The sequence below is a fragment of the Dipodomys spectabilis genome, unplaced genomic scaffold (assembly GCF_019054845.1).
Source record: "Dipodomys spectabilis isolate Male_0828 unplaced genomic scaffold, ASM1905484v1 ptg000092l, whole genome shotgun sequence".
Lineage (NCBI taxonomy): Eukaryota > Metazoa > Chordata > Mammalia > Rodentia > Heteromyidae > Dipodomys > Dipodomys spectabilis.
This window is the reverse complement of record NW_024870769.1, coordinates 8,337,670-8,364,773: the sequence shown is the minus strand read 5'-3', so window position 1 is coordinate 8,364,773 and position 27,104 is coordinate 8,337,670. Positions and strand designations below refer to the sequence as shown.

At 39.4% G+C, this 27,104-nt stretch overlaps 1 protein-coding gene across 1 annotated transcript in view; it reads right to left on the bottom strand.

Annotated features, from left to right (window-relative positions):
- Abca13 (ATP binding cassette subfamily A member 13) overlaps window positions 1–27,104 on the bottom strand; it is a 402,123-nt gene that overhangs the window by 187,951 nt on the left and 187,068 nt on the right. Inside the window, exons 41-42 of the mRNA XM_042684933.1 lie at window positions 26,404–26,634; window positions 14,777–14,882 (exon numbers count right to left, since the gene is read on the bottom strand). Coding sequence (XP_042540867.1) covers window positions 14,777–14,882; window positions 26,404–26,634 — 337 coding nt within the window. The remainder of the gene's footprint in view (window positions 1–14,776; window positions 14,883–26,403; window positions 26,635–27,104) is intronic.

The window sequence follows — 27,104 nt, the reverse complement described above, 5'->3', positions numbered from 1 at the left end:
ATTTGCCAAACAAGTGCAAGATCCTGGGTTCAAGCCTCAGTACCATCGAGAAGAAACCAAAAGTCACTATGACATAGAATTATCCACATGAACAGTTTTTCCCCAGTGATCCCCTCTAAAATACTCCAGAAAATGCAATTCCAAGTATATTACACAGGAATCTTAATGGGAGAACAGCTGTACAAAAAAATTCATAAATACTAAAGAAAATGCAGTTATGCAGTAAATAGATCAGCAAAGCAGTTTTCTGGGTGTGTGTGTGTGTGTGTGTGTGTGTGTGTGTGTGTGCGCGTGCATGCGCACACGCATCTGTGCACGCATGTGTCTGTTCTGGTACTCAAGGACTAGACACTCTTAGCTTTCTCATTCACGGGTGGCACTCTACCACTTGATCCATAATTCCAGCTGCTTGGTGTCTGATGGCTAATTGGCAACAAGAATCTCATAGACTTTCCTACCCAGGCTGGTTTCAAACCCATCCTCAGATCTTAGCCTCCTGAATAGCTAAAATTACAGCTGTGAGCACCTGGCCAATGCTGTTCTTTTTTTTTCCCCTACCCTGGTCGTAGGGCTTAAATTCGGGGTCTGGGCACTGGCTCTGAGCTTTTTTTGCCCAAGGCCAGTACTCTATCGTTTGAGCCATAGCTCACTTCAAAATTCTGCAGAGCTTCACAGACTTTCCTGCCCTGGCTGGCTTCAGACTATGATTTTCAGCTATTGGCCTCCTGTCTAGCCAGGATTTACAGATGTGAGCCATCAGCACCCAGTTCATAGCTAAAATAGGCGTGATAGGGTTCAGATTAGAGCTGTGGGAGCATATTTTCAGGTGAAAATGCCTCTCTGAACTTACTATTTCATTGGTCTAAAGTATTCACTGATGCTCCACATGTGAGGCAGGCATTGGGCTATTTGATTTCCGTCAAGAAAATATGTTTAACAGAGAGGGCTTGAGATAGAAATGTAAATAAATAACCCAACCAACACCACTGAATACAGTGTTATAGTCAGGGAAAACCCTGACTGTGCGAGGAGGAGCAAGCAGGAAGCGCTGAAGAAGTTCAGGACACGGCCTTAGGACCCAAGAGGCATTTTCAGGAAGACAAAGAAACATAAATTTAAATCCCCAAGCAAGAGACACACATAAGCATGGCACCTGCTGTGAAGACTAGTGATGAGAGGAGAATTTAGGACTTACTTGTGTTATAGCAGTAAGGGATGGGAGTGAATGATGGAGAGAAACCAAGGCATAAGAGCCCCCAGACAGTCCTCTGAACTAGACTGAAGACAAATTCACCAGGAACGACCTGATTAGACTTTCAAATGTATAAAACATTCACTGTATAGAAAGCAGTGCTCTGAGGATTGGTCTTATACCAAGCTACATATCAGACTCACTTGACATTATTAAAAGGGTGATTTCCCAGCCCAGACGCCTGACAATGGACTAGTGGATGAAGAAAACGGGGTGTGTGTGTGTGTGTGTGTGTGTGTGTGTGTGTGTGTGTGTGGTATATATATATTTATATATATATATATATACTATACTATATATTGTATAACTATATGATATATATGTATATACTATATATACCATATAGTATAGTATATTTACATATATATTCACATATACACATATACATAGTATCTAGAGAGAATGTATATGAGTGTATGTTAATGTAAATATGTATATGAATTTTCTTCATCAGTAAAGGTAATTTTATATCATTTTCAGGGAAATGGATGGACTTGAAAAAAATTATGTTGAGTGATGTAAGTTCAAAGAGACAATGGGTACATGTTATGTGGGAGTTAGATCTAAATTATAAACTTACATAAAACATATACACAGTCTTGTGCTTTATAAACTGACATTTTGAATTGAAACTCCTCTGTACAACTACTTAGAGATAATTTTTAATTAAATTAAACAATTAAAATCAAATTTAAAAGGACTGGTTTCCAGGCCTCATTGCACAAGCAAAAGAAAAATATGCATCTTTGCCAGTGGTTCACAACTATTATCTAAACTATTCAGGAGTGTAATTTGGGGATTGTGACTCAAAGTCAGGGCAGACAGGAAAGACTGTGAGACTCTTCTCTCTAATTAATCAACAAAAATAATCCAGAAATTGAGGTGTGGCTCAAATGGTAGAGTGGCCTTGAGTGAAAAAGCTAAGGGATGACATGCAGGACTTGAGTTCAAGCCCCAGTACCAACACACACACACACACACACACACACACACACACACACACACACACACACACACACACAATGCATTTATTATAACTTCCTTGGGGATTCTGATGTTCAGATGGGTTGTAGTGATAATTTGATGCATTATCCCTGGTGACTTATATGCAGCTCCCCTAATGCAGTATTAACTTAGTGTATAGCGATATTTTAGCACTAGGAAATGTATATAATTACATTAAATATGACCCTCTCATTTAGGTATGACCTTCTTGATCATTGTATTAAGATAGATTACTGCATAATACCAATTCATGCTTTTAGGTATGCAGCTCCACTAATATAATTATGGGCTGTATCTAACTCAAGATAAATGATTAGAAATGTGATCAGGTTCCCTTTTCATTAGATTTCTACAAGTAATTATTGATGCCTTCACTGGATCTTGCCCAAGGAGCTTTCTCCTGCAAATACAGGATCAGTCTCTGTATAGGTGAAGGGGCCATGCTGGCCCAGTTATTCTTGCCCTCACCTAGTCACTACCATCAAAAGTCACATCCCACATATACTAGCATTTACTCAGTACTTTTGACATCTACCACTAGCCATCCACACTTACATCCTGCCAAATTGCATGCCTCCTATGTATATACGTTTATAGAATTTTTTTATTGTGAAAATACCATACAGAGGGGTTATAATTACATGGTCTCATGTATGTATGTGACATGTGAAACTCATAAATTCCTGTTCACTAGCAGACAAGAGCATTCTGGATATCTAGTTGGCAAATTGTCCCTGGTGATAGCAGCCAAGATTGAGAATGATGGGCAAGCTGCCACTGGCCTGGTTCACTGGGGATCTGCCTGTGCATCATGGTGGCGTGGAAGAAATTCAGTCTACATATTCTTGGATATGAATCCAATCTTACCCACCAGCATACTGTGTGATTTTTAGAAGACTACTTAACCTTTCTTAATGTCCTTTAGTGGTAAAATAAGAATTTGTAGTATTTATCTCTATATTATGATGGTTACTACTAGAACATGTATTACACTGTCAAAATAGCCGTAACTTCCAATCATAGTATATGGTCACGGACCACCTCAGTAAGTCAGTGGGGAAAGGCGTGACTCGTATTACCAAGAATAACTTTTCTCTACCTTCACATAGCTGTTAATTGGACATCATGAGAAAAATGAAATGATAAAATAGCTTATGGTTATGAATCAACAACCAGCTAAATATTCATGGATAAACTTATAAAAGTATTCACATGAATAATTTAACAGACAAAATTAAAGTGCTGGATGGAATTGTTACAAATTGTCTTATTTGACGTATGAGTGCAATTATATTCAAGGGCTCTAGTTACTTCCACAATTATGCATCCCCATTTGGTTCAGACAGTCAAAGTGCTTAAAGAAAATGTCTATAGAAGTTTTTTGTCCTCCGTTTTTTGAGGGGCAGAGATCAGGTACAGTAGCTGCGATTGTCCAAACATTAATACCAGATAAAGAGCAGTTTATTAGATGAATGACTTAGCAAGCACCCTAGTATATGATACTGAAATCTTATTGGAGACTGCCCTTTAGTAATGCTTTTAAGTTCATAAAAGTAAGATAAATGCTTTGAAAAATACACATACAAGAATGCATGATTATACAGTATGAAAATCTACAAATAACCAATATATGAATAGTGTTAGATAAGACATTAGTTTTGCTGGGGCTGGGAAGGTGGCTCAGTGGCAGAGTGCTTGCCTTGCATGCCTGAGGCCCTGGGTTCGATTCCTCAGCACCACATGAGCAAAAAGAAAAAAGCCGGAAGTGGCGCTGTGGCTCAAGTGGTAGAGCGCTACCCTTGAGCTGAAGAGCTGAGGGACAGTGTCCAGGCCCAGAGTTCAGGCCCCACAACCGGACCCCCCCCAAAACAAAATAATAATGTATGCAAGACATTAGTTTTGCTTTTTGACTAAAGACTATGTTAAAAACAAAAACATACTCAGGATATTATTATTATTTTATTTTATTTTTTGTTGGTTGTGGGGCTTGAACTCTGGGCCTAGGCACTGTCCCTCAGCTCTTCAGCTCAAGGTAAGCACTCTACCACTTGAGCCACAGCACCAATTCTGGTTTTCTGGTGGTTAATTGGAGATAAGAGTCTCATGGACTCAGCCTGGGCTGGCTTGGAATGGCGATCCTCAGATCTCAGTCTTCTGAGTAGCTAGGATTACAAGTGTGAGCCACTGGTGCCCGGCAACATATATTATTATTTGAGAGCTCAAGAAAATAAGTCTGTCAGGTGCCAGTGGCTCACACCTGTAATCCTAACTACTCCGGAGCCTGAGCTCTGAAGGTTGCGGTTCAAGGCCAGCCCAAGGGAAAGTCCATGAGACTCTTATCTCCAATGAACCACCAGAAAACCGGAAGTGGTGGTGTGACTTAAGTGGTAGACCGTTTGCCTTGAGCTGAAGAGCTGAGGGACAGCGCCCAGGCCCAGAGTTCAAGCCCCATGACCGTCAAAAGAAAAAAAGAAAGAAATCTTCTCATATCATTCTTGTGAGAATCATTTCCCACAATCATTTGTGGAAAACAAACAAATATAGATTTTCTTTTCATTCTAACCTAAGAGATATACTATTAAACTTTTTAATTGCAATCCAAGAGCTATGTTGTTCAAAATAAATACATCAAATATACATGTATATATAGGCATATATATATATATATATATACATATATATATCAGAGTGACTTGGTAATTCTTATAGAAATTTCTAGCAAGACATCAGAAACAAATGTTTAATGTATGGAAATTAATTGAATAAAGTGCAATAGAGGCTGAGCATTTCATACCCAAAAATGCCTGGGCCAAGAAGTGTTTAGGATTTCAGGTTTTGTTCAGTTTGGAGATATTCATGTATACATAAGATGGGCTCCAAGTCCAAACTTCAAAGCCACTTATATTTCACAAACATATAGTATATAGGCATAGACAGAAGATACATCCATACAGTGTTTTTAGTATGCCTGTGTTATTATTGTGATTCATTATGTGGAACTTTCCACTTGCGGTACCATGTTGATACTCAAAACTTTGCAGGGTTGGGAACACTGTGGAGTTTAGATTAGAGATGTGCAGCCTATGGAACTGCATGGTAAAATATGTTCATCACCAAGCATTCATTGATAGAGAGAGTATTCACTAATTTTTACAACTGAATTTAAAATGGAATTAAACCACCTATTAAAGAAAATGCTTAATAGCTCAATAAAATGTGAAGAAAGGAAACAGGACCCAATGCATTAACAAGATATATCAACCAAAAAATAAAAAAGATTAAATCATGAAATATTGCTCAATAAAAAATATGCATACTATATAAGATGACAAATGGTGCAAAGTAAAACACAGAGAATGAATATAATTTACTAAAATGGCAGACACTGGACCAGGAAAAAATGAAATTGGGGAGTAGACACATTCAGCAAAAAGTTGCCTTGATCAAGTAATTTCTACACCATATGTGTGTGTTTATGTTTACAAACATATGTAAACTATGTAAGATTTTATCCAAAATTTTATGGACCTGTAAGTATTTTTTAACCTACTTTAAGATTGACATTTATTTTTATGATAAGATTATGGTTAGTTTAATTTTCTTCACAATTTTCTGTTTCTTTAGCAAAGAATATTTTTATCCATCTTGGAATCAATTATTTTGCAAAGGCTGTATAAACCCTATTCAAGAAATGGGATGATGTTTTATAAGACAAAAACAGTACAATTTTTCTGTTCATTTACTTATAGAACTTTAAAACTGAAACCGATTTTTTTAAATCATGCACACACACAAATGCACACTGCTTCACATATCATATGCACAATTCCCATCCCACTTTGGTCAGACATCATCCATTTATCATCATGGTATTAAACATTTTTGTGCCAATACTAAAGCATGAATTCAGGGACTCATGAGCTCTCTGGGCTTTTTCACTTGTGGCTGGTACTCTACCACATGAACCATGCTGCCAGTCCAGATTGTTTTGCTGGTTAATTGGAGATGTGGACTTTTCTATCGGGACTAGCTTTGAACCATAATTTTCCACGTGTTCAGTCTCCTGAGTACCAAGGATTGAGTACCAAGGCTGAGCCACCAGTACCTGTCAAGTGAACATTTTTTTTGAAGAGTAAAGTCTCTCTCTTACTTCTATACGCTTTTATAAGTGTTGTTTGTGAATGAAGGGAGATGTTTGTTCAAATCCTGCTTAGGGAAACATAAGTCTAGTTTCAGAACAGATTATTCTTCAGCATTCAGATGTTTGAAGGGCAATGGGCTTTTCTCATGGACATGACATACTGAATGAAGGGAAAGGAGGGCTTGGTGTGACACATGCTCATGAACTGGATCCTCTCACTAAGAAACTACTGGGACAATTGAAGATCTCCAATGAATCTGAAGACTAGATTGCACTGATGTATGAACAGGGATTTGCTAATCTGCGGTCTTGTTTAGTAAGTAAATGACCCTGTTTGCTGAGAATACAAGAAAGCACTAAAGATAATGGGCTTAAGGATACATTATCAAACAGTTTAGGGGAAAAGTTTATATTGTATTTACAACTTACCTGTAAGTTTAAGATTGTTTCCAATTTTTTAATGTTTTGGGGAAAAAAATGGTCACAGTTTTTGCTAAAAATTCTCATCTGTTTCCCATATTATAGAAACAAGTTTTGGAACTTGGTTAAGAGGCAGGACAGATCATGGAAAATAAAGCATTTGGAAACTGCAGCCAGAAATTCAGAGATAAACAGTGTATTAATGAATAGCTTGGTTAAAAAGTATAATAGACAATGAATGTGGGGAAATCATGTACTTCAAACTTTTCATTTGTGTATCATTGAAGTTACTTTAAGAGAAATTTGAAGGTAATTAAATTTGAAGCAATAAAACATACTATTGACTAAAGTGAGTACAACAGTTAGGCCTTAGGTAATCTATGTGAGTAAAATCCTTAAGGGATTCTTATCTTTTAATAGACCCAGCTATGTCAACTAAACATGGTAAGTATCCAAACTAAACAAGCATTAACAAACACAGCAGATCGTGTTTAGCATGAGGTCATGGGTTGATTGTTCAGGAAGGGGGCAGCATGAGGGCTTCAGTAAAGGTGCTTGCTGACAGGCAAGGAGGGTGGGCAGAATATGCAGGTTGTTCCAAGAATTGAGAATAGCTCCTGTGGATTATGAAGTGGAGATGAATAGAGATCTTTAAAGAATGAGAATGAGGGCTATTTTCTACTACACTGTGATCTCAACTTTGGGTTCCAAACTCATTCATAAATAGGAAGAAGTACAAACTCTCACATCTGCTCTCAGCAACCTAGTGCAATGGAATCCGGAGAGCTGTAGTGTAGGCATCCTTGGGGGATACTTTATAACTAACTAGACACTTGTAACACGGGTGTGAACTTTGTGAATGTCTCACAAGGGAAGTGCACCATGTCATGCCAGCCATCAACACCCCCTGAATTCCACAGCATGTTGCCTCCACTGCACTGAAATTTCTCTGAAATGCAGCCACACAGATCTATAGTCTACAAACAGCCCAGATTGGGTTCCCAAACCTGAGCTCCCTCCACAATTCTAATGGATGGATGCATAATCTGTACAGATTCAAAATCCAGAACTTTTTGTTCATGACAGTACGTGTGGAAAATTTCACATTTTGAAACTTCATTTTGTGAACCAAAATGTGTAAGATATTGTATAAAATTACATAGGTCTGAGGGTATATATGAAACATTTCATATATATGCATTTCATGTTCAGAAATGGCTCCCACTTCCATGAGCTCTTATACATAAGCAAATATTCTAAAATCCAAAACAAAATCTAAAATATGAAACATATCCAGTTCCAAGGCCACTGAACAAAGGCTCTACAACCTGATTCAAGCTCAGAGATTTCTACTCAGCTCTTTGTGGCTCCAGTGAGGAAGTGAGTGCTGAGAAAAGGCTGAAGAAGCTCCAGAAGCCTTCTCTTACATTCTTGAAGATAGATCTGTCAGGGAAGGCCACCCAGACAAAGTCCCATCTGAGCTATTCCCACATTGTCCCATTGTAACTTTGAGGCAATGCTACATTCAAGCAAAGCACATTGTGGTCATGTATTTCACAGGAAGATGATATTCCAGCTCAGGAAGTAAGGGTTGCAACTATTCATCACTGCCTCAGGAGCTTCCTTTGGCAGCTCTCATCCATGTGGTTGCAAGAATTACAGCTTCACACACTTTCTTGGCTTCCCACTGCCCCTGATAGACGTTCCTGGCTTCCTGGCACCTGCCACCAGCATTTATCCCGCCCAAGTCTATTTCAATTCTGTTTTATTTTGGCAGACTCCTGACTGCAAGAGCACCCTGCTGGTAGCTCACTGCTGGTTTTAGCTAACTTGGAAAACAAACCTTCTTTGTGATGTATAATTGGCAGCAGTCAATTCCCTCCCTACCTTGCTTGAAGGGACAGTGGTTTTTGAAATTCAAGGCAATGTGGACCTAGGAGAAAAGACAGCAGTCTAATTTAACACCACAGTACAGTCTAGGAGACATATGTGGAATCTGGAACCGCTCTTTAGAGAGCCAGAGAGAATCACTCAGTCAGTGTAAAATGGGGCTGGTCACACAGGATTGTTTAAAAAGCATAGGAGAGATTGCAGACCCTTCAAATTAACCACTGCCAACATTGTTTTCCATCATCAGAAATGGTAGCAATTAGGAATGACATACAGAGGATTAAATTGTGGGAGAAAAAAAACTATACAAAGACTTTAGGTAAAATGGCACAGACAAGCTGGAGAGCTGACAATTTGAATGCAATCTCAGCTCTCACAAGAGGGGCTAAAGCTTCATAAAAATTACAAAAATAAAAAAGCCATGGTGAAGCCTTCTACAGAAAAACAATCAGGCTTGCCAACGCTAGTCCATATTAGATGGATTTGTGATCTTTCACTGGAACTTTAAGCTTAAAAAGATTCTAATAGGGAGTTTTTCATAGCTGTGACCAGAGACCATTTCAATCATAGAACTTAAGATGCCTGTTAAAAAGTGTAAATGTCCCCAAGTCTAGTGTCATACAGCTGTAGTCCCAAGGACTCTTTTGTCTGAGGCACAAGGATTCATAGTTCAAGGCCAATCAGAGTTGCATCTTGAGAATCTGCCTCAAAAAGAAACAACAGACTGAGTGTGATGGCACTTGCTTATAATTTCAGGTACTCAGGAGAATCTGAGAAGATGATAGTTGGAGGCCAGCACAGGTAAAAAGTAAACAAGATTCCAACTCAACCAATAAGTTAAGCATTGTGGTGTATGTCTGTTATACTGGCTATGCAGGAAGTATATATAGAGTGATCATGGACCAGTTTGGATCCTGATGCTAGACTGATCTGAAAAATAACTAAGCCACCAAGGGCTGAGTAAATGGCTCAAGTAATGGAACAAGTGTTTAGTATGTGAATGATAATCAGTTTAAACACCAGGACCACAAAATAATTTACAAAGGAAAAGTAAAAATGTTTGCCAGGGGCCTGTAATCTCAGCTATTTAGAAGACTGAGATCTGAAGATCTTGTCCAAGGCCAGCTTGGGAAGGAAAATCTGTGAGACTCTTATCACCAATTAACCACTTAAAAATCAGAAGTGGAGCTAAGGCTCAAAGTGGTAGCACTAGACTTGAGCAAAAAAGCTCAGGGACAGTGCCCAGGCCCTGAATTCACACACATGTAAATGCTCATGTCTTCAGATCTAAGGTTTGTGATAATTGGGACTAAGAATACATCATCTTAATAAACACCCATAATATTTTTAGATTTTCTTTTAATAAAAGTCTCTTACGTGACAATTATCAGTAGCCATGCATCAGTGTCGCTGGCACTATGAGGCTGTTCATTCTGCAGGGTGAAGGGGTCCTTGGTGAGCTCCTCCAAGTGCTAAATGCACCTCCCAACCAGCACATGATCAAAGTCCCATCTATGAACCAGGTAAGGTGAACGCAACCACTTCTTCCCAAACACAGGGCTGCAGGAGCCCCTATTCATCCATCTGGTCAACTAGGTAAGAACCATGTTTCATATATTAGGGAAAGACACCACATTCAATGCCCAGGCTACAGCAATAAATAAGACAACAGCTCCAGGCCTGCCTTCCCCAGCTTACAGTCTTTGAATGGGCACAGATGTTTACAAAGCAAGCATAATCTGCTGTTTGAATACAATCTCTCAAGGATGCTGTGAATATCTTATCCAAAGAGATCTGACCTCATCTATTGATCTGGGGAAGGCTTTGCAGAAGAGATTGAAATATAAGCAGAGAGAAGATTGAAGACAGAACATGGGGTGGGGACAAGTGTAGATTTAATCTGTCCAAGAAACGGGAAGAGAAGCAGAAGACAATGCAGAGAGGCATGGGTCATCTGGCCATATATTATCATAGAGATTCATCAGGGCAGAATCTGAATCCAGAGAAAATCCACTAAACACTAAATATTCCAAGTGAGAAAAACAGAAGTGTGTTCGGAGCACACACTTCACACTGATGTTTTTCAGAGCTGTGTAGGAAAAAGGAGAAAAAGAAAATAAGACTGTCACCAGTGACTTGGATATTCCACTTAGTCTCCAACATCAAGAACACAGATGGAGCATAAAGATGTTTGGGTGGACACATGAGGTTTGTTGGAACATGCTTTGATAGTAATCCTCAAATGGAGATGCCCAAAGACAGTCAGGTCCAGAGAAGCAACCTGAGCAAGTGCCAGATATGTAAACAGTAGCTTCATGAAGATGAAGAAGCTTGTGTTGGGATAGAGAGGGCTGTGGGCAGCCTGGAGGGTCAGGAAGCAAAGTATTCAGGGCCAGCTGGGCCTTTGGAAGTCAGTGTGGAGGCCAGGGTAAAGAACGCCACCAGGAAAGCAGAAATTGATATATTAAGGACCAAAGAGAGTGTTGCACCTAAAGAGGGAGCTGGTACTGCTTTGAGAGTGCAGACACTTCCGCTTGAAATTGATGGCAGGCTGGACCACCACAAAAGGAAAACTGGCCTTTGGAGGGCCAGGGATGGCAGAATAACACATGCCTGAATGGGCTAAGACACAAGGGAAGGGGGGTCAGAGCACAAACACCAGAGCAACTCTCCATACTCCTTCAAGGGAAAAGCTGTCCTCTACAAGGGAGGGGCTAAGGAGGCATTTACTAAACGATTTTATGAATGGAAAGTTTTATTCATCTTCTGCTGTTGTGATTTTCCTAAGAAAGAACCAAAAGGATATTTTACACCCCAATGGGAAAGATTCAAGAGATTGGGGAAACGTTAGACATACATAGATGTCCTTTAGATTTGTGGGCAAAAATAGATAGACAGATAGATAGATAGATAGATAGATAGATAGATAGATAGATAGGTAGATAGGTAGATAGGTAGATAGGTAGATAGATAGATAGATAGATAGATAGATAGATAGATAGATAGATAGATAGATAGATAGATAGATAGATAGGTAGATAGGTAGATAGGTAGATAGGTAGATAGGTAGATAGGTAGATAGATAGATAGATAGATAGGTAGATAGGTAGATAGTTAGGTAGATAGGTAGATAGATAGATAGATAGATAGATAGATAGATAGATAGATAGATAGATAGATAGATAGATAGATAGATAGATAGATAGATAGATAGATAGATAGATAGATAGGTAGGTAGATAGGTAGATAGGTAGATAGATAGATAGATAGATAGATAGATAGATAGATAGATAGATAGATAGATAGATAGATAGATAGATAGATAGATAGATAGATAGATAGATAGATAGATAGATAGATGATAGATAGATAGATAGATACCATGATTGTAACTATGGGACTATTTAGGGAGATGAATGAGGGGAAAGAAAGAAGAATGGAGGATGAATAATATTGAAATATATCACAATTATGTCTGATGATGGTATAAGAAATCTCAATAATGTCTGTTGATCAAGAAGACAGGAAGGGAGGAAGCAAGGGAAAAGATTGGGCTGGGAAGGTGGCTCAGTGGTAGAGCGCTTGCCTTGCATGTATGAGGCCCTGCATTCGATTCCTCAGCACCACATAAGCAGAAAAAAAAAAAAAGCCAGACGTGTTGCTATGGCTCAAGTAGTAGAGTGCTAGCCTTGAGCTGAAGAGCTGAGGGACAGCGCCCAGGCCCAGAGTTCAGGCCCCACAACCGGACCCCCCCCACCAAAAAAAAAGATTGTTTTGACTAAGATATAACACATGCACGTGTGAAACCCCTTGGTTCCATTAACACACACTGAAAAAGTAAAATGAAATAAATGACAGGTACATAAAATGACCTTTGTTATAGGGAAGAGCAGTCAGCTGGAGAGGGGAGAGCAAATGGGACAAATGAATGAGGAGGAAGACGGCTGGAGTATGTCATTTGCCTCTATGAAGATACAAAACCATTGAAATTGTTTTAGAAGGAGAGTTGTGGGAGAGACTGATAGAGGGGTAGGGATGATAGGGTACCTGTACACCTGTGGCAATGTCCATGGAACCTCTATTTGTATAACTAACGTATGCTTGGGGGGGCGGGGGGGCTAAGTCTTTGGGCCTCATCCCAGATCTGCTGAGTCAGACAATAGGGGGTTATAGCTCAGTAATCCTTACTTTATGGGACTGTCTAAGCAATCAACCTAATCTGAGATCACTCCTTTCTCTGGAAATCTTCCAATTTATCTAATTATCTATGTCTATTTCAAATATTACTTCATTAATCCTTCCCACCCCCACCTAATTAATTAATTAATTTGTGGTACTGAAGTTTGGACTCAGTGCCTTACACTTGCTAGGCAAATGCTTTACCATTTGAGTCACATCCCTAGCCTTTTCATTCTTTCGTTATTTCACCAGAGTGAGTCTTACATTTTTTGCCAGGATTTTGTGTTTCTCCTATTTACTTTTTCCCATAGCTGAGATCACAGGCTCACACTAGCACAGTGGCCTTATTTTTGAGATTAAGGATCTCAATAACTTTTTTACCCAACTGGCCTTAAACCACAAACCTTTCCATTTCTGCCTCCCAGATTACAGATATATGTCACCATGCTTGACAAAAAAAAAAGATCTTGCCCAAAACACAAAAGAAAATGATCCTAAGAGATCCCATGGTAGGTATAGTGCCTAAAAAGGAATTTCATTTTGGTAAAGTTCAGCTAACTTCTAAACCTCAAATCTATTTCCAAGCTGCCCATGCAGAGTAAATATGAAAAACCATGTGCACCTAAAGTGCCCATCTCAGAATCTGATCTGCCTCGGCAGCTGATAAATAGCTCTTTTCTCCATAAGGAAGTGACTTCCAGACCCACAGTGCAGACCAGCACCACGTGCTGCTCCAGGCATCTATCTTCATAACTCATTTCTGTGGAGCTGCTAGAGTCTCTGTGATTAGAAAGTATATATTTTATATTTTATTCAGCCTTCATCAATCTCTCAGGGTGGCAAGCAGTGAGTTATTTGAGTGCTGGCCCTTGAAAGACACATGGCATGGGTAGAGAGAGAGGGTGGCCACAGGCAGGCGCCTCTGGAAACAGACATCAATAACAAAAGAATAATCTTCCAGGCACCAATAGGAGAAGGCATTTGCTAATGGATTTTCTAGAAATTGAATTTCTCTGGGGTGAATCACGCCAAGGGGGAAAAAGTGAGTCAGTCACTTTATTTGGGAGACATTATTATACATGCTCACCAGGGCCCTGATTTAACATTTTGATAAAGTTCAATCTACTAAGGAACATAAATTTAGCTCACATTGCATTTTATGTGAGAATTTTACAGAATACAATAACATTGGCAAATTCAGGTGATTGCATTCCAAATTTGTCTTAATATATACTGGAGTTGCTTCTTTATTAGTAATGAAAGACTTAAATAATTTTAAATTATATTCTAGTTCCAGAATCTGTTATGTGAGTGATAAAATTACATGGCTGTGTCATATTTTGTATTTAATGATGGAAAACACTGTAATTCCTCTTTCCTGAGGATTCTGTCTTTAAACATCCTGCTTTCCATACAGCATTAGCCTCTATTACACACCTCACATCAAACACATTGACATGACTTTTCCTAAAGCTCCTCAGGTTTAGAATATTAAACTATTACTTCTCAAACCAGATGTATGACCATGATAAAGACATTGTAGAAAGGCAATGTTTTTTTTTTCACAATAAAAATTGACTTAAATTATTAGGATGATGGTGTTTATGAGAACCTAGCAATGCCAATTTTCAGGAAAGAAGGATTTACAAAGGCAAAAGAACTCCAGGAACTCACCCAAGGACCTACACATGTGGTCCTATGTGCGATCAGAATAAAAGGAAACTCTTTCTTCCTCTGACCTGTATTCACCTACATTCCCTTACCATCCACTTCCTCTACCCCATCCTTCAGAGCTTCAGGCTTTTGTTATTCCTTTATAAAAGAGATAGTGAATGAGGTTGGTGGCTTGGTTCCTGGAGCAGAAATGCAAACAAGCTCTCTATACTTACAGTAGCCAACTAGAGGTCCAGTAGGCCTCTGATTTTGAGGTTCTAACGTGGTCCCCAGAGCAATGTGAGATTTCTTGTTGGAATCTTGCAAAAGCTTCAAAAACACCTTTGGAAATAAAAACACAAAGGAAACTTTGGTTTGTTTTATTTCTTTTCACATTTCTTCACACATTACATTTCTTTTCTTTTTCTCCACCATGCAACTAGCTCAGACCAAGAACATGCAACACACCTACCCAATATTTCATTAGTCATTCATTGAACTAGACTCTAAGATTTCTTAGGTATCCAGAGCCCAATTGATAGGCATCCCTTAGGATGCAAAGATGAAGGAAATGTCACTGTAACCTTTAGTTCCAATCCTGCTGGAGGAAGCTGGATAATTCCACAAAAAGCAGTAGGCAGGGAGAAGACAGGTAACATTAACTTGATCTGCTCAATCTAACTCAAGTTTACAACTCACAATGCCAACATCTTACAAATTCAGATTTGAACCAGACAATAAATGAGAGTATTTACCTATTCACAATTTCTGTACAGCATATGGGATCTTGTCTATACAACTCCACCTTGAATATGTACTCCTCATGGGCTACAATGTGTCTTTGCAGTGAAATAGTTATTTTAGGTTACTTATAAGAAATCACTATTTAGTTAGGGCTGGAAGGAAAAGTCCAAAGGCAGTGGATTCACATCCAAAGACTAGGCCCAAGAGTGTGAGTCAAGACAAATAGAGATAAGGGAAGGGGAGGACTGGGAAATAGGCCTTGAATTATACCTGGAGACCTGGTAAGGAGTTATGAAGAAATGGAGAAAATCCACATACACACTGAGCACAGCCCACAAGAAGGGGTGTTGACCTAGGCAAAAAGGGTAAAGGAGACTCAACCCTGTAAACTATGAGCCATATCAAGATGTTCTTAGGCTTTCAGATTTTTAACTCAATGCTTAGGTATTGTCCCTGAGCTTTTTTTCCTCAATAATAGCACTCCACCACTTGAGCCACAGGTCCACCTCTGGCTTTTTTTGGGTGCTTCATTGGAGATAAGCATCTCATGCCTGATCTGGCTTTGAACTGTGATCCTCAGATCTCAGCCTCCTGGGCAGCTAGGATTACAGTAGTGAGCCACCATCACCAAGCCAACACTATACTGTTTAAAAGCTGAGCCTTCACTGTGACACTTGGGCCAGCTATGAGACTGAAGGTATAAAAGTTCATCATCCCAAATGTGGGCTGCTTTATCTATGAAACAAATATGGTCACAGTAGCTCAGCAGATGCTAACTAGAAAGGCAGACACAATAATGTACTATGGGCCTTGTATCATGCAAGACAGAGTACAAGGAATCTCTTTCAGCATTATCTGTGCACATGTTTCCATCCCTCCCATCTCTGTAAACATCCATGAAGATCCCCTTTCTGGACTTTTTCAAGGAATTCACGCTGGACCAGTCTCATTGGCTGTCCATCTAGTACCTTACTGTCTATATGTGCCCATACTGTCCCTACAATTCTTATTTCTGTCAACAGCATCAGTATTCTATCAGTATGACTATCTCTAGGTGTTACCCAGTCCACAGGGAAGATAATGGGAGCACCCCAGAGAGAGCAGTGGGGAGCAAGCAAGCCTAAAGGGAGAGGTATGCAACCTCCCTGCATGTGGCTAATTAGTTTAGACTGAATCCTATTGAGAAAACCCTGCATCTTCAACAGTGGTGAAGGTCAGGATACTGCATTACAACAAATGTTCCCTTCAACGACCTTCCCTTCCTTTGAAGGAAAATGTCACACTTCAGTACCAAGGCACTTGGTAACACAGTAACATTTTTGAGTGTATGCCAGCCATGCAACTTTTGGACAAGTGATTTGATCACTCTATGACTTACTTTCCTGGGATGATACACGGTGATGGTAAGACATCTTATAGGATTCTTGCAAGCAATCATGTACTTATAAAAGGGATTGAGGAGATGCTTGGCTGGCTGGTATGGCCCAAGCTCCATGGCCAGAGGATGTACATGGCAAATTTCACCAAGTAATCCCCAAATCAATCCAGTAAAATAAGTCATGTTACCCCCACTTTACAGCAGCTCAGCATAAGAAGTACTCATCTAGTGTATTAATAGTGAGTGAAAATTAGAAACAATAGAAATAGTGTGAATCAAGCATTATTTAGTGAATACTTTTCTCTATATCTTATTCTAAATGGAATGTTTTATTTAGGATCTCACGCAACTGAATAATAGGAAAGATATTTTGATTTTGTAAGAATGTATTTCTGAGAACAAACTTTATCTCCCTTTTTACAAGTTTCCATCTCTTCCTGCTTTCCTAAAAAGGCTATGCGTGTGTATGAGGGGATATATTGTATAAATGTTTGTGCAAGTATACATGCATGTATACCTGCATGTGTGTGAGGAGGAAACACAATTAAGGCAGAAGATCCCCCCCACCCCATAATCTTACAGATCAGAGAAGGACTATAATCAAAACAATTACAAAAGAGTACTAAACGCCAAGGTATGTGCCTGAGAGTTTCACCCATATGAAAAGGTGAGTCAAGACTAAGGAAATAGGACTTCAATCAGTACCATCTAGCGTTGGAAGCACAGAAACCTGGGGTCTCACAACCTAGTTAATAGATGGACAAATGAGCGACATAGAAAGTAGAGAGAAGGGATAAGGTTGGAAAAGATGTGGGGAGAATGATGAAAGAGATGACATGGATCAAAATACATTGCATTCATAAACTTCTATGTTGAATGTACAACCACTTAAAGGTAATTTAAAATAAAAAAAGAAATATCCAAGTAGACAATGAACAGAAAGAGCCAATAAATGTTCTTTTTTTTCTCAGAAACAGTAACATTGAATCCTTTAGTCAATTATTTGAATTCTATGCCTCCATCAGAAAGAATGACATTGACCCATTTGTTAGGAAATGGAAAGACTTGGAAAAAATTATATTAAGTGAAGTAAGCCAAGCCCAAAGAAAGATAGGTCCCATGGTTTCCCTTATTTGCAATATCTAGTATATGTATGAGCCAAGCAGAAAAGGTCAGATAAGGTGAAGTTAGGAAAATGAATCCTAAGATATGTATTTAAATGTTTTTTTTTCTTTCATGCATTTGTTTCTAACGCATTTATAAGATTATTTCTTTGTTGCTTTGTATGTGCCTCCCCCACAGTATAACCCTTGCTTTCAATGTATTTGATGTCGGTATAATTTGTGGAGGGGAAGGGGAAAAACAAGTCGTTTAAATAATGATACAAGTGGATCCGTTGCAACAATGAGAAGTACAAGTTGTCATGTCGAAAACGAATTTTACCATTTTGGTGGGGGTGGGGAGGAGGCCACAATGCTTAATAAGAAATGTGCTCACTATCTTGCTCATGTAATTCTAACCCCTCTGTGCAGTATTTTCACAATAAAAAATTTTTTAAAAAAAGATATGCTGAAGTGAAATCTCCATGGCACTAACTAGCCTGAAAATATATATAATTCAATGGAAGTTGGCTTTAAATAAAGCAACGGCTATGGAAATTCTTCCCTTCCTTTATAGGGTAAATAAATTCAGCAGTTTGAGGATTCTTCATTTGGGGACTTACGTCTCCTTAATTTAAGAGAGTTTGGGAATCTGAGCATTTATGACAGCCCCGTGTCATCTCAGCACTGATTGCACTATCCATCTGCTGGACTGGAAAGCTGCAGTTCATACCACTGTGTTCTCTGTTTAAAGGATGCTGTCTAATAGTGTTAGACCCCAGCTGTGACCACACTTGAGGTGTCAGTTTGATGGACTGTATCCTGGAGATGGTCAGCACAAGGTGCCTTTTGGCTGAGATGCTGGAGAAATTGATGAGGCTGACCAAAGTTCTGTAAAATGAGAGCAATAGAATCTAACTGAGTGATGACTGCCACAGAGGGAAAACTTCTAAACTTTGACCAAAATATAATCTGTATTCTTTTCATTTCCCCACAGTGATAGACTTTTCTTGTAGTCTTTGATGACAAGAGATGACACTGTGTGAAGCCCTTCCATGACAGGACACACAGAAGGAGTGGCAGCCATTCTTTCAATGCAGGACCCTGGGTTGAAAGATTTGCTGCCAAGGAGAAAAGAACAGGTAAGGGAACACTGAAAGCTGCAGAAGTTTCTCACCATGGCAAGGAGGGAGGAACAGACTAATAAAGAGGAAATGCTGGAGGAAGGTGCTGTTACTGGATTACAATAGAGTGCTGTCTCACTTTCACCAAGAGAGACTTTAAGAGCAGCAACCTTCCACTGCAATGCGGGGGTGAAGCAGGCTGGAATTCATGGAGAAATGGCTGATTCTGAGCCAGGCAGATAAAGCACCAGTGATCCTAGGTCAACATATGGTTTTGTTTTTTCTTTTATTTTGGTCAAGTGATTGACAGTCAGGTGCTTACTAGTTTCGGGCAGGTGATTTCTGGTAAGGCTGTCTTTCATGAAGTGGAAGCTGGTGCGTGGGGGAGGGGAGAGACTGTTCTCTTCAACAGACTTAACAAGTCCCTAATGATTCTTTCATGGAACAAAAGCAGCTTTTGCCATCCCTGCCACAGCTCTCAGACGCTATTTCCATTAAATAATTATAGACAAAATAACGTGTCAACTCAGTAACAGGTGTATATCCAGGCTTTATGAACCAGTTTTGTACAAAACATTTTATTTAGATACTCAAATGTATATCAAGGATATTTCATCATTGTGGATCTTTAGCAACCTAGATAATTCCCATAAACTTGTCGAAAGGAAAGTTAATTGATTATTCTAGTTAATTAGTAATTCTCTCATATGTTAAAGATTAATTATACTGTCCTTTATATTAATTAAAAAAACACAACATAAACCAGTAGCTGGTGGCTCAAACTTACCATCCTTGCTACTCTTGTTGTACAGGAATTCAGTTGTGAGACACAGAGAAGCCATATTTTGAGAGGTCCAATCAGGAGTCTTTATTAGAAAGCTGGCAACTGCAGGTAGACCCTCGTCTCAAAGACCTGCAGCCTTGAATACACTTAACTCTTGGAAAACTGAGCCATGAAGTTAGCAAAGCAAAGAAAGAGCAGAAAAACAATCCCAACAAACCAAATCAGCCCCAATGGAGAGCTGAAGTGGAATGCCAGGGTGACCGGAGAAGAGTAAGGAGACAGGAGGCATGGTTCCTAGACCAACATATTTCATAAGAAAGCAAGGAAATAGCCAGGCATGGTGTCTCATGTCTTTAATCCCGGCTACTTTAAGAGGCAATGATTAGGAACCTTGTGGCTCATAGCCTGGGTTAAAAGTTAGCAAGATTCAATCTCAACAAACAGGCTGTTGTCTGAGCTACCTGGAAAGCATGAGTAGGAGATCATAGTTTAAGTTCATCTGGGCAGAAACCATGAGATCTTATCTGAAAAATAAAGCAAAAAGGAGTAGGTGCCTGGCTCAAATGGTAGCATGTTTGTCTAAGAAGATAGAGGCCCTGAGTTGAAACCCTAGAAAACTCAAAAATGAAAAAAAAAAGGAAAGGGAGGGGAGGGGAGGGGAGGGGAGGGGAGGGAAGGGGAGAGGAGGGGAGGGGAGGGGAAGGGAAGGGAGGGGAGGGGAGGGGAGGGAAGGGAAGAAGTCTCTGTAAAACCTGGTATGACGTGAGCATAAAAATAAATAGGGCTGGGAATGTGGCTTAGTGGTAGAATGCTTACATTCATGAAGTCTTGGGTTCCATTCCTCAGCACCACATAAACAGAAAAAGCTGGAAGTGGCACTGTGGCTCAAGTGGTAGAGTGCTAGCCTTGAGCTAAAGGAGCTCAGGGACAGTGTCCAGGCCCCAAGTTCAAGCCCCAGGACTGGCAAAAAAAAAAAAAAAAGTAAAAAATGTTCCCAACAAATGATATCTTGTCAAATAAAAATAGGAAGCCATGGCACACTACTTATACCAAAACAACAACAACAACAACAAAACTAGAAGAAACTGTTTTCTAAATAATGCAACTACAACATGTTCACAAATGATAAGAGTTATGAAAATCACCACATGGCAAAAGTCTTAGTAATAATAATTGAGTCCAGGAGGGTTCTGAGACTGATGGGTTAAAAATAGGAAATTTATAAAAGTCTGAAAGTTTATTCTCAAAAATAAATAAAGGAATTAACTTGGAAGAAAAATCCTATAGATATTCTTTCACTTGGATGATTGAATTTCTTCCTACCAGCATGCCCCAGGTCAGGGCAATTAAGACACCACATTGCTACTAAAATATTCCAGCCTCAAACTGCATAACCTGGTCTAATCACAAGGAAAGAGACACAGTCTTGTTGATTCTTACTGTGCAAAATTACTGATCTGTAATCTTGGAAGGTCCTGATGTTGTGAAAGTCGAGGAGACAAGAATTCCAGGAGATGGTTATGATTCTGAATTGCATCTCTGCTTGGCTAGAGACAACCTCTGAATGGGTAAGTAGAATAGCAATTATTTGTTCTTAGAAATTATTCTCCAAAAGTAAAAGAAAAAAAAACTTTTAACAGGCCAAGCCCTCCTCTGGGCTTGATATTCATCTGTGGCCCAAGTTCTATAGGGGTTACAGAGTCATGCTCCTGAAATACTGGCCTGTAGAACCTTTGTGACAGAGGTACAAAGGGGCACCATTTACCTGGACTTAGCAAGCAGGAGAGGAAGAACTTACCATGCCACACAGACAATCTAATCAGCCTCAAACATTACTGGCACCTTCAGACTTATTAGAAATACACTATTAAAATTCCCTATTCTTGCGCTATGCCAGAAAATTATTTTTTTCTTGACTTCAGAAACAAACAAAAAGGCTTCACATGACCAGTCAGACTCTCCTTGCTCTTCCTGGTCCTCTCAATTTCAAAGCAAACATCTTCCTTAAGTCCAAGTATTAGAATAGAAAATGTAAATGCCTTAATAACAATTAAGGCACAATTTGATTTTAAATCTCAACTTTTGTGACTTGTCAGAATATATTTGGAAAATATGATTTCTAAGAAATTTGTTGTAATTTAAAGGCAAAATCTGGTTTCTAGTTACCAAAAGAGGCTCAAGAGAGGTATTTGGCAGTTTCTCTGAGCAGCAGAAAAGTAACGGGGCCAAACACAGATGAAGAAAGCCCAAGCTAGGGCTTCCAACAGCCACCAGAACTGCAGATAAAAGTGATATAAGAAAGGAAAGTCAGAACTACCCTGTGTGAAGGGAAAAAAATTGGCTGAGAGAAATGTTCTATAGACTAGAGCAAACAAAAGAAAATTACTTAAGCACTTGCTTTTCTCCCAATTTAAGATACCTTTCTCAAACAGGTGTGAACTTTCACTTTCATATTTTGTTAAATCCCATATACATTTTTGTGTGTCTCATTTCTTTTTCCTACTTTTGTCCTTAAGATAGGAAGTTTTTTAAAAGTATCTGTGCATGTGAGAAAGAGGGAGAAAGAAATATGTAAGATTTAACAAATCAATATTTATTTAGGACCTATTATGTGCAAAGCACGTACTAAATGTGCGAGAAATTGGAGAAACACGTATTACATCTCCAAAGTAATTGGGCAACTGGTTCTATTACTTCTTTTGAAGTTACTTACAGCAAGGGCATGAATCCAGGACAAAAAACCCCCACAATTTTCAGAAGCAAATTACAAGGGATGGTTATTTCTTCAAGAAATAACCATCCTTCAAGTAGTAGGAGAGCCTTTTTATTGTGGTAGTGGTCCCATAAGTCTGTGCATTCATCAAATCCATTAAGTGCATTCTATGTATGTAAGTGAATATTTTTTTAAGAAAAGAAGGCAAAGAGGAGGAGTGGGAGGAAATTTCCAAAAAGATGGAAACATGGATGAGTAACATACAAAGGCAAATATTTTGGAGTAGAAAAGTGAATAATAAACAGAAAATGGGATTCTAAAAAAAAAAAAAAGCACAGAAAGAAGTTAATCTTACAAAAACACATCTAATATGACCTTCAATACAGCGATGCTTCATCTACATGCACAACCTTGGCATAGATTTTGGAGAGGGAAAATATTGACCTTTCATTATCTTTGTACAGTATCCTACAATTTCACATCTGAACTCAGCATTACTATGTTGCTTGACCCAAACAAATACTATTCCTACAGGAAGGTAGACTCGTTTCAAAGGCAGAAAGAATGACAATTAACAAAGAGCTCTTTGTTTGTTTTTGGTGCCAATCCTGGGGCTTGACCTCAGAGCCTGGATACTGTCCCTCTACCTCTTGACTTAGAGCTCTACTTCTGAGGTTTGTTTTTGTTTTGGGGGGCAGTTTGTTTTTTTGTTTATTAGCAATAAAAGTTTCACGGACTTTGCTGCACAATCAGGCTTTGAACCATGATCCTTAAATCTCAGCCTTCTAAGTTGCTAGGATTACAAGCATGAGCCACCAGTGCTCATCTTAAGAACTCTTAAAACTCATCACGAAGAAAACAATGCCATTAAATATTGATTAAAGATCTTCTCTATAAATGGTTCTATTACTCCTCCTTGGTAGTGAGGTGACTAACATCAAAGACAAGAACCACTATAGAATACATAAGCATAGAAAAATGGCACATGCAAAACTACTCCATACTGTGTGTCATAGGGGAATGCAAATTAAAACCATGAGATGAGAAAATCTACCTATCCAAATGATATCAAATAATGACATCGCTACAGGCTGACTGGAGGCAGAGCAACAGGAACTCTCAGTCATTAGTCATTATTGGTGAAAATAAAATAGGCCTGTCACTTTGGAGGACAATTTGGTAGTTTCTTACAAAACTAAAGATACTACATATACAAAAGAGCAATATTTGGTCCAAAGTATTTACCCTCCAGTAAGCTGAAAATGAGACAAGGAGAAACGGATGTGGGACCCTTGCTCAAAAGCTCTGTAACACCGTCTTAATAAAATGGAAACACTGGACATAACCTTAAGTGTCTCATGATAAGGAAAGAAGCAACTACGGGATGGAGTCCTCACAAAGAAACAATGTCACTCAGAAAATGACGATGAAGAAAATGGAAGCTGTTCCCTCTGCTTTAAAAAAAATGATAAAAAGCAACAGTCTATTAAATCTGGCTTGAATTTCTGAGAATGAAAAGACTGCAACTTTCAATAGACTATAGACGAATACATATATGTATGCACACATATATATCTACATATATGTATATATACATATATATGTGGACACATATATATGTTCTTCTTTTAGGGAAGAGATTTGAGGAAGCGGTATCCAAGGAAAGGCTCAGCCTGCAGACTGTTAGAGAAAAACTACTACTACAACTAATAATAATGATGACAATGATGATGATGATAATAATAATAAAGCAGACACCAAAGGGTACAGAAAGAGAACAGTCAGTTCCTGACTCCTCCACCTGTGCTTTAGTGTGGGAGCCCAGGAAGAGGGTACTTTTCCAGTAGGGAGATGCTATGTCAGATAGTGTAGACCTCTGGGGAGCCTCCCAGGATAGTCAGCAATTCCTCATACAACTCCCATGAGCCCTTGTGCTATGCTTTGGACATAGTTCGTATCCCTCCCAAATTCATGTGCTGGAGACTTAGTACCCAGTGTAAGGTTGAGAGGTCACAGAATGGTTCAGAGGCAGAACCTAGTACCAAGGGATTGGGTCATGACCTCCCATGTCAGAGGATTAAAATTAGCTTGCAAGAAGGAGTAGGGTCTCCTACTAGGACATGAATTCCCAAGAGAACAGGCTGTCATGAAATAGTGATCCTGACCCCTCCCTGTCCTGCTGTTTCCTGACTGTCCAAGTGTCCTCTCAAATGTATTCCTGATGTGATATCATCTGCCATGTGTGACAAAGCAAAAGTAGCTTCACCAGATGCCAACCATGACTCAACCAGTCTTTGACCTTCATCCTTTAAAACCATAAATTGAACAGACAGCTCTCCTTAAAGGTACTCAGCCTTAGAACTGAGATCTGACTAGTATCAGGTACAGTGAAACTCCAAAATTGAATTTAGCACTCCTGAAAAAATGAGTGAGGTTTTAGAGTATTGGCATTTTTGATACCCAAATGATCTTTATTAGCAGATGGTTGGCTGGTGGGTATTCCTCACTTGAAGAAAAAGTGTCATGTTGTTAAACAATGGAAAATGGACTAAGGTACAATGTAAAATGAAATGGAGGTACCTTCCTGAGTGTCAGATCACACTTTGTGGCTCTTTTCATGATGCCCACTTAAAATCAAGGGCATGGGGAAGTTGTTCTATTGGGAGAACATGCATTACCAATGGAGTGGAGTCAGATTCCAGCTGCTTGGCTGTGAATGACAAGCATGCTAGAAGCCCCCTTCTATCCTTATGATCAGTGCAGACATCATCAAGGGGTGCCATCCCTCAGAAAACAGTCTGCCTATGCACCATACAATACAAGTTTTTTCTGAGTGCTTTCAAACTGTGATTTGTTGAAGCCACAGATGTGGAACCCAAAAATTCAGAGAGTCAATTGGGCTTATTTTCTCTATACTTCCATGCCTATGATAAAGTGATTCATTCATAAATTAGACACAATAATATATGAACAACGGTAGCTAATAAAAATGCATCATGCCTATGACTGAGCATTGCTACTATAGCAATACACTGTCATGAAAGTTATATGAGTCTGGTGGCAGAGCTCATGCTTATAATCCTACCTGTTCAGGAGATTTAGATACAGATGATCAGGCTTTCAAGCCAGCCCAGGCAGAAAAGTCTATGAGATTCTGTCTTGAGAATAATAAACAACAAGCAGGACTGGAGGTGTGGCTCAAATGTTAGAACAACAGCAGAACACAAACTCCACTACTGCACCCCATTAAAAAAAAATGATATGATGGTGCTGCCCTATTTTCCTGTGTTTGGGCTGCAACTGACTATGAGTTAAGTCAAACCCCTGACAGTGAATCTGAGGATCAGTGAAGGAGGCTGACATGTACCCACTGATCACAGAAAGGACTAAGAATGAATACTCAGGCCCACATTCATTCTAAGACACAACTAATGCTCAGATTAGACTCTTCTGCATCTGTCTGCTCACCCAGAAGTGGTCAGCACTGTGGGCACCAAAGAAGGAAGAATCACAACCAGCCATCCAGCTACTACTGAAAACTGGATATCTGAAACAGCGGGGTTAATCACACCAAAGTTCTCATACAATTATGATTTTTTTTTTTTTGGTCGGTCGTGGGGCCTGAACTCTGGGCCTGGGCGCTGTCCCTCAGCTCTTCAGCTCAAGGCTAGTGCTCTACCACTTTAGCCACAGCACCACTTCTGGCTTTTTCTGCTTATGTGGTGCTGAGGAATCAAACCCAGGGCCTCATGCATGTAAGGCAAGCACTCTACCACTGATCCACCTTCCCAGCCACATACAATTACATTTTTTTTTTTAACTAAAACAATAATCCCCTTTCAGATATGTTGGATTCAGTTTTTTAACTTCTGCTGTGCCTGGTACTAATGAGAACTCAGGGATCAATAAAAACACAATGTCTGCCATCTATCCCCTCTTTTTAACCCTATCTTCTCACTGAATGCAGACTGGTCAATAAAAACATCAACCCTGAAAACATGCTTTCATATCTCTTAGTACCTCTTCCAAGGTGGTGTCTGAGATCCCATACCCTGTCAGGCGTAATTGCTGTAAGTTCTGATCCAGAGCCTGGAAGAGCCCCTTGAAGCAGGTCTTGTCTGCAGCCTCCGGGATGGTGTAAGTCAGTTCCCCACCACTGCTGTCTTTGAGAACTGCTTGTGGAACATAGACCTGTATCAGGGATGTAATGCGAGCTACATCCTTGGCATCATGAGCCTCTAGAAAAGAGGGCTAGAGGAAAGGAAACACAAACTGAGAAACCAATATGCAAGGTCAATGCAAACAAGTCAAATTGGTAGGTTGTGTGTATGCTCCTAAGCAGATTATCTCAAAATTCCTCATCATAGCTTGGGCAGAATACTTCGTGAGAATAATAAGTACCTCAATGATACATGATATGCTTTCTCTTATTTCTTTTTTTTAAGTACAAATATATAATAATAAACTTGGTAAGTCCAGAACTCCATGTCCATCTTACACTGCATCCCGCCACCAGTGATCTGTGCTCCGGAGACACCTTCCATACCCCACACCACTGCAGGAATCACAGACCATCTTCAAGCATTTGCAGTTCAGAAAAACAAAGTTTGTTAAAAGCAAGAAAAGGATTCACAGCCAAAGAAACAAGAAATCCTTTCAGGATGGTAGGCTATTCACCACTAGAGAGAAGGTAAACAGAAAGAATAGCTCAAGGGAAAGCC